At 30.7% G+C, this 17,209-nt stretch overlaps 1 protein-coding gene across 1 annotated transcript in view; it reads right to left on the minus strand.

Annotated features, from left to right (window-relative positions):
• The window catches only part of Cbl (E3 ubiquitin-protein ligase CBL), a 242,503-nt gene that overhangs the window by 46,775 nt on the left and 178,519 nt on the right, over nt 1-17,209 (minus strand). Inside the window, exon 4 of the mRNA XM_072534757.1 lies at nt 615-837. Coding sequence (XP_072390858.1) covers nt 615-837 — 223 coding nt within the window. The remainder of the gene's footprint in view (nt 1-614; nt 838-17,209) is intronic.

Consider the following 17,209-nt stretch of genomic DNA (forward strand, 5'->3'; position numbering starts at 1 on the left):
TGTTAATTAACGGCTCCTTGTTATTTGAAGTTTTGGCATCCAGGTGCAAATTCGTTTTCAAAATACACGATATTGGAAATTAACGTAGGTTTCGAAAACATCTTTTGAAAAATTCAAAGTCTTCCCAACAAAGAAGGGTATAAAACAAGGCGATCCCTTGTAACAGACGCTTTTTAATTTCGTCAGAAATAAAATTTTTATTTATTTCGTAATAAAAAGACACATACTTACAAACAGGTGCTACTGTGGCCTGAACAATATATAGGTATTAAACGTTTATCTTAAAAGACATGATTAAGACTATAAGGAGGTTGATATTCCCAGTACTCACACGCAGTATAGCAGGAAACTTGAGAAGTTCAAGGCACTTTAATCTGTGGCATTACCAATAATGAAAGATATGTAGGACTTTTTCAGTTTATTATACCAATAGCAATGTTCTTCAAAATTTTCATTGTATTGAACTAGAATGAAACAATGTAAAAATGAAGCATGGTGATAGTTAAAAAAAGCTATACCATAATAAATTGTTATCATTAAATTTATTCTCGTTTAAAACGATATATAAAAATAAAACCGGTATTTAAATATAAATAAAAGCTTATGGTTCTTACCGCCTGCCATGCTGTCAAACATGGTGTACAAAGTAAATGCCCGCATGGTTCGATGCGTACATCTTTATCGTTTTCGGCACATATTTTACATAATTGGAATGTACTGCCCATCTCACAATAAAGCTCGTATTGCTCTTGTGTAACGGCTATATGATCCTCCTGACTGGGTTGTACCGCCCAAGACAAGTCAGGATTAACGGACCTGCCATCTGGATAGAGATAGCTGAAAAAAAAAAAGAAAATTTAAGAAATACCAATACAATAAATTTTAATCAATTATTAAATGATTAACAAAAATTATGACAAAATTGTTAAATGGTGTGAGTTTACCATCGTGAAACATTTTAATGTAATTTTGGATAAAAATTTAATCCTGTAATACGAATAACATAAGTAAAAAAATGCTATTGTTGATTTCAACAAGGACATAAAACCGAAGGTCTCATATTTATACTATAAAGGCAGCAGAAACGAAAAGAAGAAAAATATGCCGTAAAACTGTAACTATTGATATTCAATGGGATAAGACAGGAAGATTCCCTGAGTCCTCTACTTTTCAGATTATGGATGAAATAATAAAAGTAAGAACTAAAAAAGGATATAAAATGGGAGAAAAACAACTTAAAATAATCTGCTATGCAGACGACGCAATACTACTCTCTCAAAGTGAAGATGATTTTCAACGTATGCTGCACCAATTTAATATAACCGCCAGAAAATTTAACACGTTAAATTCCCCAAAAAAGACAAAATGCATGGTTACAACAGCAAATTTATTAAGATGTAAATTGGAACTGGAAGGTCAGATAATAGAACAAGTGATGAGTTTAAATATCTAGGCATCACATTATCTAGCTACGGAAAGCTCAAAACGGAAGTGGAAGATCAAGTGAATAGAGCAAATAGAGCCGCAGGCTGCCTGAATGAAACAATATGGAGAAATAAAAATATCGGGAAAGAAACGAAAGGTAGAATTTACAAAACAGTCATCAGACCAATAATGCGCGGCAGAAACAAGACCTGACACAGAGAGGACAAAAAGGATGTTAGAAACAGCAGAGATGAAAACATTTAAAAAAAATGATGGTAAGAATGGTTAAAAGAAAAACGTTTAATCAGTGTGTTTTGCCAGTGTTAACTTACGGTGCCGAAACGTTGACCATGACAAGGAGAACAGTTCAAAAGATCGGTGTGTGTTAAAGGGCGATGGAGCGTGCTATGTTGGGCGTTTCACTACGAGACAAGATCTCAAATCGCCAGCTACGACAAAGAACAGGAGTGGCTGATGCAGTAGAGAGAGTAGCAACACTGAAATGGAACTGGGCAGGTCACGTGGCTCGAATGACAGATAATAGATGGACAAAGCGGATACTGGAATGGAGACGAAGAGATGATGCCTACCGAAGCAGAGGTCGTCCACCAACACGTTGGACTGACGATCTAAAACGTTGTCATAGGAATTGGATGCAAGAGGCACAAGATCGAAATAGATGGAAAATTATGAGGGAGATCTATGTCCAGCAGTGGATAAGCGAAGATTGAATGATGATGGTAAGACACTATGGGACAGAGCTAGAAGTACAGATATACGACGTAGATGCAAGGTGGAGAACATCAAGAACTGACTAAGAAATAGAAGAGTAGAATGGACGACCATATTAGCCGAATGACAACAAATAGACTAGTAAAGACGGCAAGAGACGGTTCTCCAATAGGATGACGATCAGTAGGAAGACCACGAAAACGATGGAATGACAACTTACTGGAGGCACATTGAAAAACAGACAGAGTCGTGTCTATATAAAAAGAAGAAGAAGAAGAAGAAGAAGAAGAAGAAGAAAAATAAGAACTTCATATATTCATAAATATAATTTAATTTCTTTTCTATTATTTGATTCAATGTGAACAAATGATACAAACACGAACGTCCTGCTCTGACCACTCATTGTACTTCTCCTCTACATAGGCGAGCGGTTTATTCCTAAATGGATGCTTAGAAGCGGTATATACCGACTAAATTGTTTTTTGCATTTCTACCGCACCAACCTTTTTTTATTCGATTGTGTATATTTTTTAAAGTTTAAATGTATTTTTTTGTTAATTTTTCCAAGTGGGACGGAAATTGTTATTAACAAATAACTAACAATAAAACAATTTCCCGAATCGCTTCGAGTAAAATTTTTTTAGATGTATCTCATTGAAGTAAATGATATATTTAATACTAAATGAATTACAACTCTACGGAAAGCTTTATAATCTTTAAACCTTTATGTATAAGTAAAGTAAGAATCTTTTGACAAGGATAAGTGATTTGTATCTTGCTAAAAACATAGTTTTAAATTTAAACAAAGATTTCTAAGCGTCGCGGGCTTGTATGGCCGCAACTGGATACGCTTATTATACACTTATTATACAGCGATAGATTGCTCGAAATGCATATTCGAAATAATTGGTTACATGTTTTGGGCTAGATAGAATTTATCCTTGTCAAAATATTCTTACTAGTACTTGAAGGTGTAAAGATTATAAAACCTTTTATAGAATTATAATCCATGCAGTAGTTTAAAAAAAAATCTCAAAAATCACTATTTAAGGCATTTTCAACAAAAAATTGCAAATAACTGGAAAAGGAAGCATTTTCGAGAAATTACCAACATAGAAAAAGTATTTAATTCGATTAGATGCGCCTAAAATACTTTAACTCAAAGCGATACGGGAAATTGTTTTTTTGTTATAAGTTATTTGTTAATAACAATTTCCGGCCCACCTGGAAAATTAAAAAAAAAAATACATTTGGAATAAAAAAGGTTTGGTGCGGTAGAAATGCAAAAAAAAAATAGTTGGTTTATGCGCTCCTTATAGGAGGAGTAAACCGTTCGATTAATAAGTCGATACCTATATTTATCGTCAATTAATTATTTTATTACTTTTGTGTACTACCTGCTGAACATTGGTATTACTGTAATGTCTCTATAGTTACCCCTTACGGTTTTATCTCATTTTTTATGTAGTGGTCTTAAATATACTGTTTTCAATTAGTCCGGTATTTCCCTGTGTTCATCAATTTCTGTTCTGCACCTCTGCTATTAAATCGACAGAAATTCTTTTGACGTTGTCGGTCCATCGTGTGAAAGGTCTTATCCGGGTTCGTCTACGAAGTTCCTCGTTTCTTAGTCAATTTCTCAAGCTTATTCCAAGCATTGATCTCTCCATTTTACGTTGTGTCTTCAATTTTTCCGCTAATTTTTTGTGAAAGTTAAGGTTTCTGCTCCGTATGCGAGGACTTGTATAACACAATGCTTGAAAACGTTCCTTTTTAAATGGATTAGGATTTAAAAACGCCTCTCAGTTTTCCGCATGCAGCCCAACCTAAACTTACTCTTCTGAATAGCATATAGTTCTAGTTGTCTCGCGTTAATCTTATTTCGTGTCTCAAATACACATATCTTTCCACAAATTCTATGGGCAATTTCTCGATTTCTATTAGCTTATTGGGAACGAGATTTGTCATCATTTTTGTTTTCCCATAATTTATTTTTAAGCCGACTATTTGTGTTACCTGGTGTACTTGTTGCAGAACAACTCTGGCTTCACCTTAGTCATCTGTTATGAGAACAATGTCATTGTCATATCGGAAACGATTTAATTTCTGTCCATCGATTTTAATACCCTTTGAGTCCCATTCTAATAGTTTAAATGCGTACTACATGACTTATAAATAGTTTTTCGAAATATTTACAAAATTAATTTTTGTTTAACACGTGCATTTTCTGCAGGTCAATTTAATCAGGCTTCTAGATAACAAGATATCGATATTCAAACAAGTTTGAACTTTCAAGGACAATACGACCTCCACCCATATGCTCCGATGTAGGGAAAAATATTCTAAATCTAATAGACTATACGCAACGTTATCTAATAAAAAAAAACAAGTGCTGTAAATCAAACCTTTCTTCCTTCTTCTATAATGTGGAAGTTGTCAAATGGTCCCGCACAATTTGTATGGTTCCAATTTATTTCATTCTATTATTGTGTGGTTTTTTCGATTTTATTTTTGTTTTGTCATCCAATATAAACCTTTCCTGATATTCTCCCGAGAATTCTAGCCCTAGTTTCCAACATTTATTTAGTTGTATGTTCATTCATTCTGAATTTATAAGACCGACGCAATATTCACTTTATATATCTTCCTTTCTTTGTATTAGATCTAATGAATTGCGTACTATGGATTGTATTCATAATATACTAGCAGGTTTGTTCGCTATGGAAACTCGTCTTCAACTGGCGACATTAAATGGATTCTTAACAGTTTAGGGTTATTATTTGCCTCCATCATGGGGGCATCAGTTATACTTCTAGAACTAAAGGACTTAAACGTTTTTATTTTAACACTAGATGACAAATCAAATTTTGTCTACTGTTAGTTATGTGTTGTGTTATTCTTAAGTTTTAAGTTATAAACAACGTGTTCTTGTCATGTTGTTACCTTATCAATGTTGGTGTTTTCGTATTACTGTCTTCTTCTTTCAGTATCGATAACCAGATCTCGCTGCATGATATTGTTGTTTTCTACGCAATTTCGTTTATTTAGTAAGATGGGAAATATGTATGATGGTATGTCCCATAAATGTATATGATTTGCGCTCGACTCTCATAACATTTAGTGGTCTTGAAGTTTCAAACAAATAAAAATTGTCACATTCACAAGATATTTTGTAAACACATTTCTTTGTTTTTTTTGTTATTGTTCTTTCTGTGTTGGTTGTATTAAATGCTCAATTTATTTAATATCCTTTTTTCCATCCTATCCTTTTATTATCAAAAACAGGTAATTCAAATCATTGTAGTTTATTCCCAAAAAATATAACATATTCAGTGTAAAACACCTTAAAAGAAAATAGTTTCAGAACCATACTCTTATCTCTTGTTATATCCACACGTATTGAAACTGATGTATTATTCATTTTATAACTTAGCCATCAGAGTTTTTTGATGTAAAACAATTTTTTGAGACAAAAGGAATCTATGAAGATACCACTTGACAAATACCCTTTATGTCGAATACCAACCAAATAATAAATATTGCTTTAAGTTTAGTACAATTTCGTTAATAATTTATTCACACTGCTTATCAACTGGTTAGATAACTATGTACTTTTTAAAATAAACTTCAGAAAGTGTTTCCTTTTGTGATATTGTCATGACTCACGACCCAGATAAACTTATTTAATTTTCACCACATTTGATGTTTTAACCATTAAATATTTTATTTTTGTATTATAAGTTCAAAATATTTGCTAATACAAACAAGTTTCCTTTGTGACCGATATACTGCTACACATTTGTAAACAAAATTGATATAGTAAACTTTCAAGTTTCATATAAAATTGACACGATTTACCCATATAAATGAATGGTAGCTACCAAACGAGAAATCTGAATCGCAAAAAATCAAACAAATATGTATTGATTACTATTTAAATGGGAATAAGCCACAATTAAAGGTTAAAATACGTTTATTGACGTTTCAATTTCCAAAAAATTACAAACTAATGTTTGTATTTTGAGAACGATTTCCGAAGTGGAAATTGAAACGTCAATAAACGTATTTTAACCTTTCATTGTGGCTTATTCCCATTTAAATAGTAATTAATTTAAAATGCCACAAGAAAATATCTTCAGAACAAAATATGTATTGATTGAAGCCAACCGATGTCATCAATCTTATATTGATTTATTGCGAATTTATCAAAACATGTATAAAATGAGCATTTTATTAGAATAAACATTGTATGATATTAATACAATATTATTTTATAGTACAAATGTTTTGGAAAAGAATACTGGTACAAGTCATATCAGTTACGCCAGTAAATAAGTTAAAATTTTCGCAATCCTACCCGTTAAATATGGACAAACGGAAAATAATTAATCTAACGATCAATCAAAAACTAGAGATTATACAAAAGTTGGAGTCTCGAACGTCTGTGTCTCATATATGTAATCAATATGGCATAAAAAACAAACTGTTTCGGACATAGAAAAAAACAAAAGCAGAATAAATAAATTTGCGTTAATGTGTGATATAGGAGTGAACAGCAATCTCAAAAAATGAATGAATTGGCTCGTGAAACTTCACTGGAAAAAGGAATATTAAAAGGGTACGGCCAACAACGTTCTATAGTGGGGTCTCGGTCCGGGCAGTCGAATTGAAATCTGCTGCAATTAAATTAGCAAATCATATGGACATAACATTCAGAGCAAGTGATGGATGGCTCTGGCGCTTTCGCAAAAGGAACGGAATCATGAATAAAAAAATTTACGGCAAAGTTTTAAGTGCACCAAAAGAATAGAACCTTTTGGTCAAAAATTAGTAGAACATATAAGTAACGAAATGCTATTAGAATCTCAGATTTACAATGCTGACGAAACTGGTTTGTAATGGCGTACTTTTCCTGAAAGCACACAAGCCTCCAAATATGACAAATCGAATTCTGACAGAAAAATCAGCAAGACAGGATTTCAGCACTGCTTTGTGCTAACGCCAATGGATCGCATAGATTGACTCCTGTAATGGTTGGCAAATCTCATAAACCTAGAGTTTTAAAAGATATAATGCATCACCTGCTCGCTTCATATTATAGCTCTAAGAAAGCATGGTTCACCTCAGATATATTCCAAAATTCGTTTTTCAAAGAATTTGTACCTTCAGTAAGAAAATTTTAAGAGAAGAAATTTGGAACACGATCTAATAACGTTTATTGACTATTCATCAGATAACGAAGTTCAACTGTATTCTACGCATTTTCGTAATTTTAGAGAGTTGATCATAAAAAAACAGCAAACATCGAAAGTGCAAACGAAACTTGATTCCTTTTTCAAAACAGGATTACCTACAGCAAGCGCGTCGATATCAATAGCAACGTCACTTCCTGAAGAATGTCCGAACACAATTAAATATAATTTTGTTTGTTTTTTGTATTATATATATATATATATATATATATATATATATATATATATATATATATATATATATATATATATATATATATATATATATATATATATATATATATATCTATATATAAGAGTTATGAAAGCTAATATCTTAGTTCTTTATTGAGTTCTATTTCTATATTTTCTATTAATTTTGTTGTCATAAATAATTTACACAGCTGAAATATCTTATGACAGTTGGAAAATTGACGACACTGTAAAAAGTCATTTTCCGTACAAACTAAACTTAAGAAATACTGATTTTGGGGCATATTAATACAAGTTGCATTTACAAAACATGTTTTATGATACTGTATTGACTATACGCCTTAAACAACCATTTCCAGAAAACGTTGTTAAACGGGATTTTATATTATTAAATAATAACATCTTCAATATCGAAATCCCAGTATGTATTTATTGATCAAGTTATGCGTATTGAAATAATAGTAGATGCCAGTCACATAATGCGCGCATTGTTTATACTATGCTAATCTATAATGGCATTACATGTGATGTGATTATTCAATATCTTCGATTATCGGCAATGAATTATTATTAAGTTTATAGTCAGGGAAACAATAGTTTTATTTAATTTCACGGTTTTATATGGAACCTAATATGAGGGTATCTAAAACTGAACAAGAATTTGATGAATATGTCTGGAATTTTTGGTTACAAAAAGCGTTTAACCTTGCTTTGAAATTTAATTCTATGGAATACTCTCATTTATACTGTACATGCAATTTTAGAACGTTTGATATTTTAAACTTAGAATAATGTATATGATGTTTGCCCATATAATTATTATTAATAACACATATGTGTTATTATTAAAAGTTAGAAATTGATACAAACATTAGAACGACTATTGTCCATAAAATGACAAAGAGATAAGGCAAATAACGAATAGGTAGAAATAAAATTATTACCTAACTAAAGATATGATGTTGCTTACGGAATTGGCATATTGGAATATAACATAAGACACAACACTATTTTAAAGTTCTACAGAATATTTCTGAGTCTCAAAATTAGCATTTATTCTTTTAAGGAAAATGTTTAAGTGAGCTATGTCGAGTCGACTATATTCTGCAGAAATTAAACACGCAAATAATAAAATGCCCTAATGAAACCAAGTTAGTAAATTTAATTTTCTATTATAAACAAAACACACTACTTAAGAATAGTGAGCAGATTCTTTTAACAGAAGAAGCTTCAAGCAGATTTATGTAAATATTTAGCTGATGTGAAACTGCTATTATACAAAAAAAAAAAAAACATTCAAATCAGTCTGGGAGATTATTATGATACATTTCAGTAGATAATAAAAAACATTATAATTGTGATATAATTCAAATACTTATTAGAAATTAGCTACAGGTACATCTTTGTTCATTTTGATTCTTCAATAAACGCAGAAAATCCAAATACAGCCACCAGCACAACATAAAAATAATTTTACCTTCTTGCCTACTAAACTCTATAAAACACAAGTTAAGAGAAAATAATCAAGAATAGGCGATGAACGATATCACTGACCAAGTGACTTAATACTCTTGTTTGTATCATGATTATTTCAATGATCTTTCGAGTCCCTGAGTTTGCCAAATTTGAAATATTTACATACACACAAACATATTTTTAATGTTCTGTCTAGCATACCAAGTAGTTCAATATCAAAGCCAAAAATATTATTTTCAAATTCAGTTAATTCATTAAAATTTTTACTTGGGTGCAAGACACCATTAAATATAATAAATAAGGATGCATCTTACAGTAACAGTAGAGGTTTGATATATCTCGCTATATACGAAGATATAGTCCAATGGAAAAGCCAAAACGACTTTTTAGGCCCTTTTTTGATATAAGCAATAAGAAATTTATGCAGTTTGGTACCTTTACAGACTATTTAGCAGTGGATAAGGAAATGGTACCCTATTTCGGTAGATGTTCCTGTAAAATATTTATAAAGGGAAAACCAGTCAGTTTAAATTGCTTCCTTCAGGGGCATCATCTAAAACAGTAAAACATTCTCTGAGTTTAAAACCACAGCTTGTCTTAGAATTGTTGACAGTTTTCGACAATAAGAATAATGACGAAGTTTTCTTCCACAATTTTTACTCTCATACAATTCATTGAAACAATTAAAATCTGAAGGATATTTTTGCTACTGCAACAATTTGAGACGATCGAACGCGGCATGCTCCGTTACAAGTATGAAAAATAATAAAAAGAAAGAGAACAAGGATCGTACTGTTGTTGTTTTGATAGATACTTATATTCCTTTCACTAGATGGTGCGATAATTCTGCATTTATCTGCGGTTATCTTGATAAGTACACATTGTCATGTAGAGCCTATAAAAGCAGCAAAAAGATATAACAGAACTAAAAAACAGGTAATGAATGTAACACAACCTTTTATAATATCTCAATACAGTTCATACATAGGACGCGCAGATCTACACGATACTGGTATAGCTAATTGCAAGATTGATATAAAAGGGGAAAATTGTGGTGGCCTTTATTTACAAATACTCTTGATAATATCTTAGTAAATTCGTAGAAATTATATAATATCTGTTCATGCACATTGTACATATTTGGATTTAATATTCATGTAATTGTCTTATATTAAATGGATGGAAAATAGCATCGCCACCATATTAATGCCTATTTGGATTGGCGATATTTATTATGCAACTACATCTTGAACTCGAGAGAGGAAATGTAAATATATATTAAATTGTGATGTTACGTATTTATTCGCTACTATTTACAACGGGATCACTTCTAGATGACATTACTTATTGAACGATGTATTAATTACGTATGCTTAGATCTTGAATACAATTACCTACTGGTTAAACTAAATTACGATTATTAATTGACCTCGAATGCTGGTCTCTTTATCATTTTATAACATATCGGTCTATGACAAATCGGCCCGTTTACTTACCGATCGGAAAAATGCTGAATCTTTAAGGTTGAGCTTAAGCTGTAACAAAAGTATTTTTAAACTAGACACGCATGTTAACAATATGTGTGCCCTAGTTGTCTGATCGAAAAACAATTATTAATTATAATAGAATATTTTTGGATCACTGTAATTATCTCAATATATTTAGGATACGTCTTTGATATATACTAAAGTCTGTCTACAGTGTATAATGTAAAATTTGTATTTTTTATTCGTTTTAGCTCGTGTGTTATCAGCCCGTCCACGAACTCTTTTATTTTCTACCGTTTCTATCTTTAATTTTTCGATTGCGACCGGTTGACGACAAGGGATCTTTGGGAAGCTATTTATTCTGGTACCGTAATTCAAGGAGAAACATTCAAATTTTATACATATTTTGAGTAATTAAAATAAGCGAATCTATTTGTGTGAAGTGTATCAGTTGTTTTATTAATAATTAAGACGTGTTTTACATACAAAGAAGTGTTTTACATACAATATTGTATAGAACACAAACATGTCCCAAATAGATTTTAAATTAAATGTGCATTACGCTTGCTCGAAATGAATTCTTCCAGAGCTTCAGCGTCAGTTCCTAATAACATACCAAAAGATATTCGTCGGGACTAATCGAGTCATTTAATATTTAAGCAGCTTACAAGCAGAAATGCAGATTGTGTCAGTCAGACAGTATATATGTGGAGAAGTTGTAAAGTCCATATACGCCCCGATGTTAGTAAGTATTTCAGAGAACGTTGGGCTCACGCAACTGTAATTTTTTGTATGTACCTATATTATGATAAAAAACTGAATTATTTACTTTTATTTGTCGTACTAATGAATCATTTTAAACAAATATTATATTTTTAATCAAATAAAAGACAGATATCGAGCAAAGTTTTTATTAAATCTTGCTCAAGTACTTTCGCTCCTAGAGCATCTTCAGGAGCATTTCGTCAAAATTAGGCTATCCAACAATATGGTTAATGTCATAAACATTAACTGATTATTATATTATTATTAACTGAACATAAACACAACACGAGACAAAGGACAAACAGTTTAAAAATTATTATAAATTCGAAGAAGCTACATATTGGGTGACATCAGGAGAGAGAATGATTCTCTCTCCTGATATGATTAAAATTCATTTATTCGAGCATTCAACCTTATATCAAAATATTATATTATTTAACTTATTTCTTCCTTGATTGACCAATACCTAAAGGAATAATATCAAAAAATATAATATTCGATGTAACAAATATGCCACAAGAATAGTTTCAGAACCATATTTGTTTAGTTCAGTTTGTTTTCATTACTACTATCACTCCTGTACTATAATAAATATATTCATTGATCATATTTCACCGTAAATTAGTGTTTATATTCAAAACAATAAGTCATTTTACAACAAAGTAAAATAAAAATAAGTCCAAACTAAAAGTAAGATAAGATAACTATAATGAGTATTGTGTACACGTCTACTTGCTTTCTCAAGTTCTAAGGTCAATCAACTACGGGATTTACAATGTACATCAATATTAGTCATTGCTTAAACCAAACTTGCGTTACGGGGTTCTTCGTAGTTGGTAAATCCTTTAATTTGTTCACTAAACTTTAATAAACTTAACCGCAGAAGTTTTGCGGCGGGCGTAATTTCGGCCGGTAATCCCTTGGCCTACCTGCATAAATCAAGGGGTACCATTTATGACAGGGGTAATTTCGGCCGAGGGGTTGATGTTTACGATGAGATTAAAATATTGGTAATTACGCTTCATAGTTTCTGTAAAATATTAATTGTGTATTTATTTGGAAATACCTAATCCTGTGTACCTGTCGGAAATACCTTTAATTTACTTATCTCTTTATTCTAATAACTATGTTGTACCTACTTAAGATTATTCCTTTAAATGTATAAAATTCACAAATAACAGGTATAAAATTATTATAGCTAGTCAGTATTATAACTTATCTTGAAGCTACTAGTCGATAGAAAGCATAAAATATATTATTTGTATACGATGGCATCTGTTTCAGTAATTAAGAGTTCACGCGGTTGTGACTTACTAGTTGTAGAAAAGTTTCAGTTTTGTAAACAGGACGTATTAAAAAGTGGTGAAGTACGTTGGAGGTGTATAAAGAAAAATTTAAGATGTTTAGCCAAACTGTACACTGTTGGTGCGGAATACACAGTTACTAGAAGTGAATTAATCCACAACCACGAGTCCGATGAAACTACGTTGGAGAGAAAAATAGTGACGACTTCATGCAAGCGCAAAGCTGAGGAAGACATATCGGAGAAACCTTCAAAAATTATTAAAAGCGTTCTTTCAAATCATTTGCCAGAGAATTTGTCATCGATAGATGTCAGTCTAATAAGAAGAAATTTGTACAACAGCCGCCGTAAGCTCTTACCAGCCCTGCCTAAGGATATTCACGATGTACATTCTGTACTCGATAGTTATGGACCGAAAACCACAACAGGTGAAAATTTTTTGTTTATTAACAGCACAGCTGATAATATCATTGTTTTTTCTTGCCATACAAATATAATAAGTTTATGTAAAATGAAAGATTTTTACATGGATGGCACATTTTCTTATTGTACAAAATATTTTTATCAGTTATTTACCATCCATGGACTGGAAAATGGGCATTATGTTCCTCTTTTGTATTGTCTGTTGCCCAATAAGACCAGTGACACATATATGAGACTTTTTCTGTTGGTAAAATCTAAAATTTTTGAACTTTATAATATTGTTTTTGAACCGAAGGAGGTATTTGTGGATTTTGAAATCGCAATTCATAACGCATTAAAAGTTGTCTTTCCCAAAACCAAACTAAATGGTTGTAGATTCCACTTGCACCAGGCGTGGTATAGGAAAATACAATCATTAGGGTTAACCCAAATGTATAAAGATAAAAACTGCGAGGAAAGCAAATGGCTTACTCATACTTTTGGGCTAACTTATTTAGACCCCTCTGAAGTTGAAGATTGTTTCATATTTGATCTCATGTCATACAAACCGGACCATAAACTTATAGATAAATACGCAGACTATTTATTAGAAAACTACATAGCGCCAGAATCTCATTTTCCACCAAATATATGGGCATATGAAAACCCATCAATTAAAAGAACCACAAATGCCTGCGAATCATTCCATTCGCACTTTAATTCTAGTTTTTATTCAAGTCACCCTTCTATATTTATTTTTATAGAAAAATTAAAAGATTGTCAGATCGATGCATATTTAAAAATAAAAAATTTAAATATTCCAGCAAAAATTAAAGACAAACAAGTAAAAAACAAACTAAAATTTATCGAAAACATGGTAAATATGCTTCGATCTGACAATATTTCTAGAATTAATTTCGTTAAATCTGTATCACATCAAAACGTTTTTTAAAAATTTATAGTTTACTTAATTTATAGAAATAAGTTGATGTAATAATTTTATTGAAATAAAGAAATATTTTAATATAAAGCATTCTGTTATTTTATTTGATTTGCGGCCGAAAATACCTATGAGATAAGGAAGCAACTTAAAACCTCCGGCCGAATTTACCTACCGGCTTTTAGTACCTGCTCTTTTTCCGGCCGAAATTACGTCCGCCCAAGTTTTGCACCACCAAAAATTAATATGCTCATTGTGATTGACCATTTATTTTCTCGTGAATGGATTAACGGATTTCGCTGATTTTTTTATTTTAGATTTTTTTGTATTTACACTGTTCGGCACATATTTACTTCTCTTGGAGGACAAGATACAAGGGTGCATTTACATCGAAACTATGTTATAGTCTTAAAAGATATCTTTAAAAACAAAGAAAATAGGTTTTATTATTTTTTAATATGTGTTTTAACTGAAACAATACTTAATTAACATTAAAAAATAACAACAGCCACAAAACTTTTAAAATGGAAAAAAGAACGTAAACTAATATCGCGTGTTTAATTTAAGGCAACTCAACGACTGTAAATTATCATTAAATTTATGATTATTAAAATGTATCGAATTAATGCACAAACTTAAATTTTTAACTTTTGTTCCGTCTCATTATAATTCACTTCATGTTATTGTCGATTTTATTTTATTATTTTAGATTCATATCGGTAATTCTTAAAGTTAGCTTCCAGAAATCTATTAAAAGATTAAAATGTTTGTCAGTTTTACATATTCCTGGTGAAAGTTTGTAGATTAAACCCTCCCTTTAGAAAGTAGGTACACGGCAAATCCGTCGGCTATTGTTGTCGCAGTCGCTGCGTCTGTAGATGGTTCTGATAAGGACGATATGAATAAATTTGTAATGTGCGTTATTTCCAAAAGTTAAAATCTTATAGTTTTTAGAAACGACCCCCCTCCCCTAGGGGCTTCTGTTATACGTTTTGTAATGTATTTTTAGTAGTAGCATTCGACACTCAGTTCTGTAAACATGTATAGTTAAGCAATAAATAGTTCTATGAAAATTGTCGTCGTATATTATTTTAATTTAATAAAATAATATTTTATAGCAAATATATCTCACGATAAACTGGTGACAACTTGATTGCAGAGAAAATGTCGAAAAATAGTTTTTTTATTGTAAATAAACAAAGTTAAACATTTTAAAATTATTTTTAATTTTAAACATAAATAATTCTGTTAAAAATAAAATTATTTTACTCTCGAGTAAAATTGACATTTTTTAAAGCACTTCATATAAGTAGGTACAACTAATAAAAGTTGATATCTGATGGTATAGATCAGTAGATTATAACTGTTGGTATGGGAAAATAAAACTACTTTTACTATTTTCCTTACAATTTCATCATATTTTCATTTTCTCGAGTTTAACCGATATGAAAAAAGTAAAAAGACGAGAAAATTGTTAAACGTCACTTTCTGTTCAAATGAACTACCGCTGTAGAGGTCGTAGAGTTGTACAAAACATTGTGTATATGGGTATGTTCTAACTGTATGGGAAAATAAAACCATTGCATCTATTTTCCTTATAATTTCATCATATTTTCTCACCATTAGACCTTCCTAGAACTTCAAATAGATATTTCAAAACCAAAATAAGCCAAATCGATTCAGTCATTCTCAATTTATTATAAAAAATTATAAAAATGTAAAATGACGTTTGTTAAACGTCATTTTATGATATTTTATAACTACATGGATCAAATGAACTAAAACTGTAGAGGTGAAGTCATATAAAATGTTTTGAATTTATAATTAAAAAATAAGGGTCACTCATCGAGATAGAAAATATCCTATCTCCCAAGTTGCACTGCTTTAGTTAACATCGAGAAACTCACAATTTTGTGAGTCCGACTTGCAATTCAATTTTTTTGCGCTTGCATTCACAGAATTATTTTATAATATCTGATTTCTGCCGACTAGGTTAACCACCCTTGTGGTATGATATAATTCACTACCTGTTCCTGTGGATTCCAACATCTGTTTTTCTCCAGGCCTACGGCTGTTTTTTTGTTGTTAGGGACAGTAACTTTTATCATTTTTTGTTGATTTATTTTTAGTTTGTTTTTGAGCATGTTAGTAAATGTAACATTATAATTTTGTACCGTTAATTTTAGAATAAAACGGAACAATGACTATTGAGATTCGTTCAGATTGCAGTCAAACATTCATTTGATTATAATTTTTTTGTTGAGATATTAAAGTTTTTATGAAAGTAATTTCCGCAATGAGTTTAAACTGCAATCTGTTTAAAGTATTGATGACAATATGTGTCATAATGTTTTTTTAATGTTTAATAATATATATTTATTAATAAAAAATTTTAAGTGTTAATTTTGAATGTTTATTGTTTTTTTTTACAATTCATGTTTGTTTGGCAGTTTAATAAACAATAATTTTTTATTGGGACGTATTATTTTATTTTTGAGTAGAGACGATATAAATTATTTGAATTTTGTTGTAGAAGATAATAAAATAATTCTTCTTAAGTATTTTATTAAATATATAATCTTTTCTTACAGGTTATGGTTAAATATGTCAATTTTTATGATTTTTGTTGATAATTTGCTGATATGTTACTTGCTTATTTGCTTATTTTCTGACATAGTTTTTCTGACGTTTTTGAGAAAAATGTTTATTCAGTTTATTTATTTTTGAGTTTATATTTCAGATTAAAACTTATTGGCGCCAATTTAGTTTTACAATTTTGCTATATTCCGTGTTTCTTGTTTTCTTTGTTAAACTGTGATACTTTGCTATCTATTTATTATCTATCGTCTATCTATCTGTTTTTGATCTGCATTTTTTTATCATCTATATCCTTACATACCCCAATACAGCTCTCTCACTTGAGCAACGTGGTCCTCGTTAAGTATTGTGAATGAAAAGCTCTTTAATATCAACTTTTGTCAGCTTATTCGCGACTTTATTCGAAGAAAACGAAAAAGAAAAATGGGAGCTCGATGACAGGAGCGCATGGAACGAATAGCCAAAATGAATAAAAAATTAAGCAGTTTAAGAGCCTAAATGAATGAGTTACTAGACAAGGCAAACTCCGAATATATAAAACAGTAATTAGACCCACATTAACACATCCCTGCCAGGCATGAATATTAAATAAGAAGAAAGAGGATACTCTGGAAATAAGGGAAAGAAAAATATTAAG

The sequence above is a fragment of the Diabrotica undecimpunctata genome, chromosome 6, assembly GCF_040954645.1.
Source record: "Diabrotica undecimpunctata isolate CICGRU chromosome 6, icDiaUnde3, whole genome shotgun sequence".
NCBI lineage: Eukaryota > Metazoa > Arthropoda > Insecta > Coleoptera > Chrysomelidae > Diabrotica > Diabrotica undecimpunctata.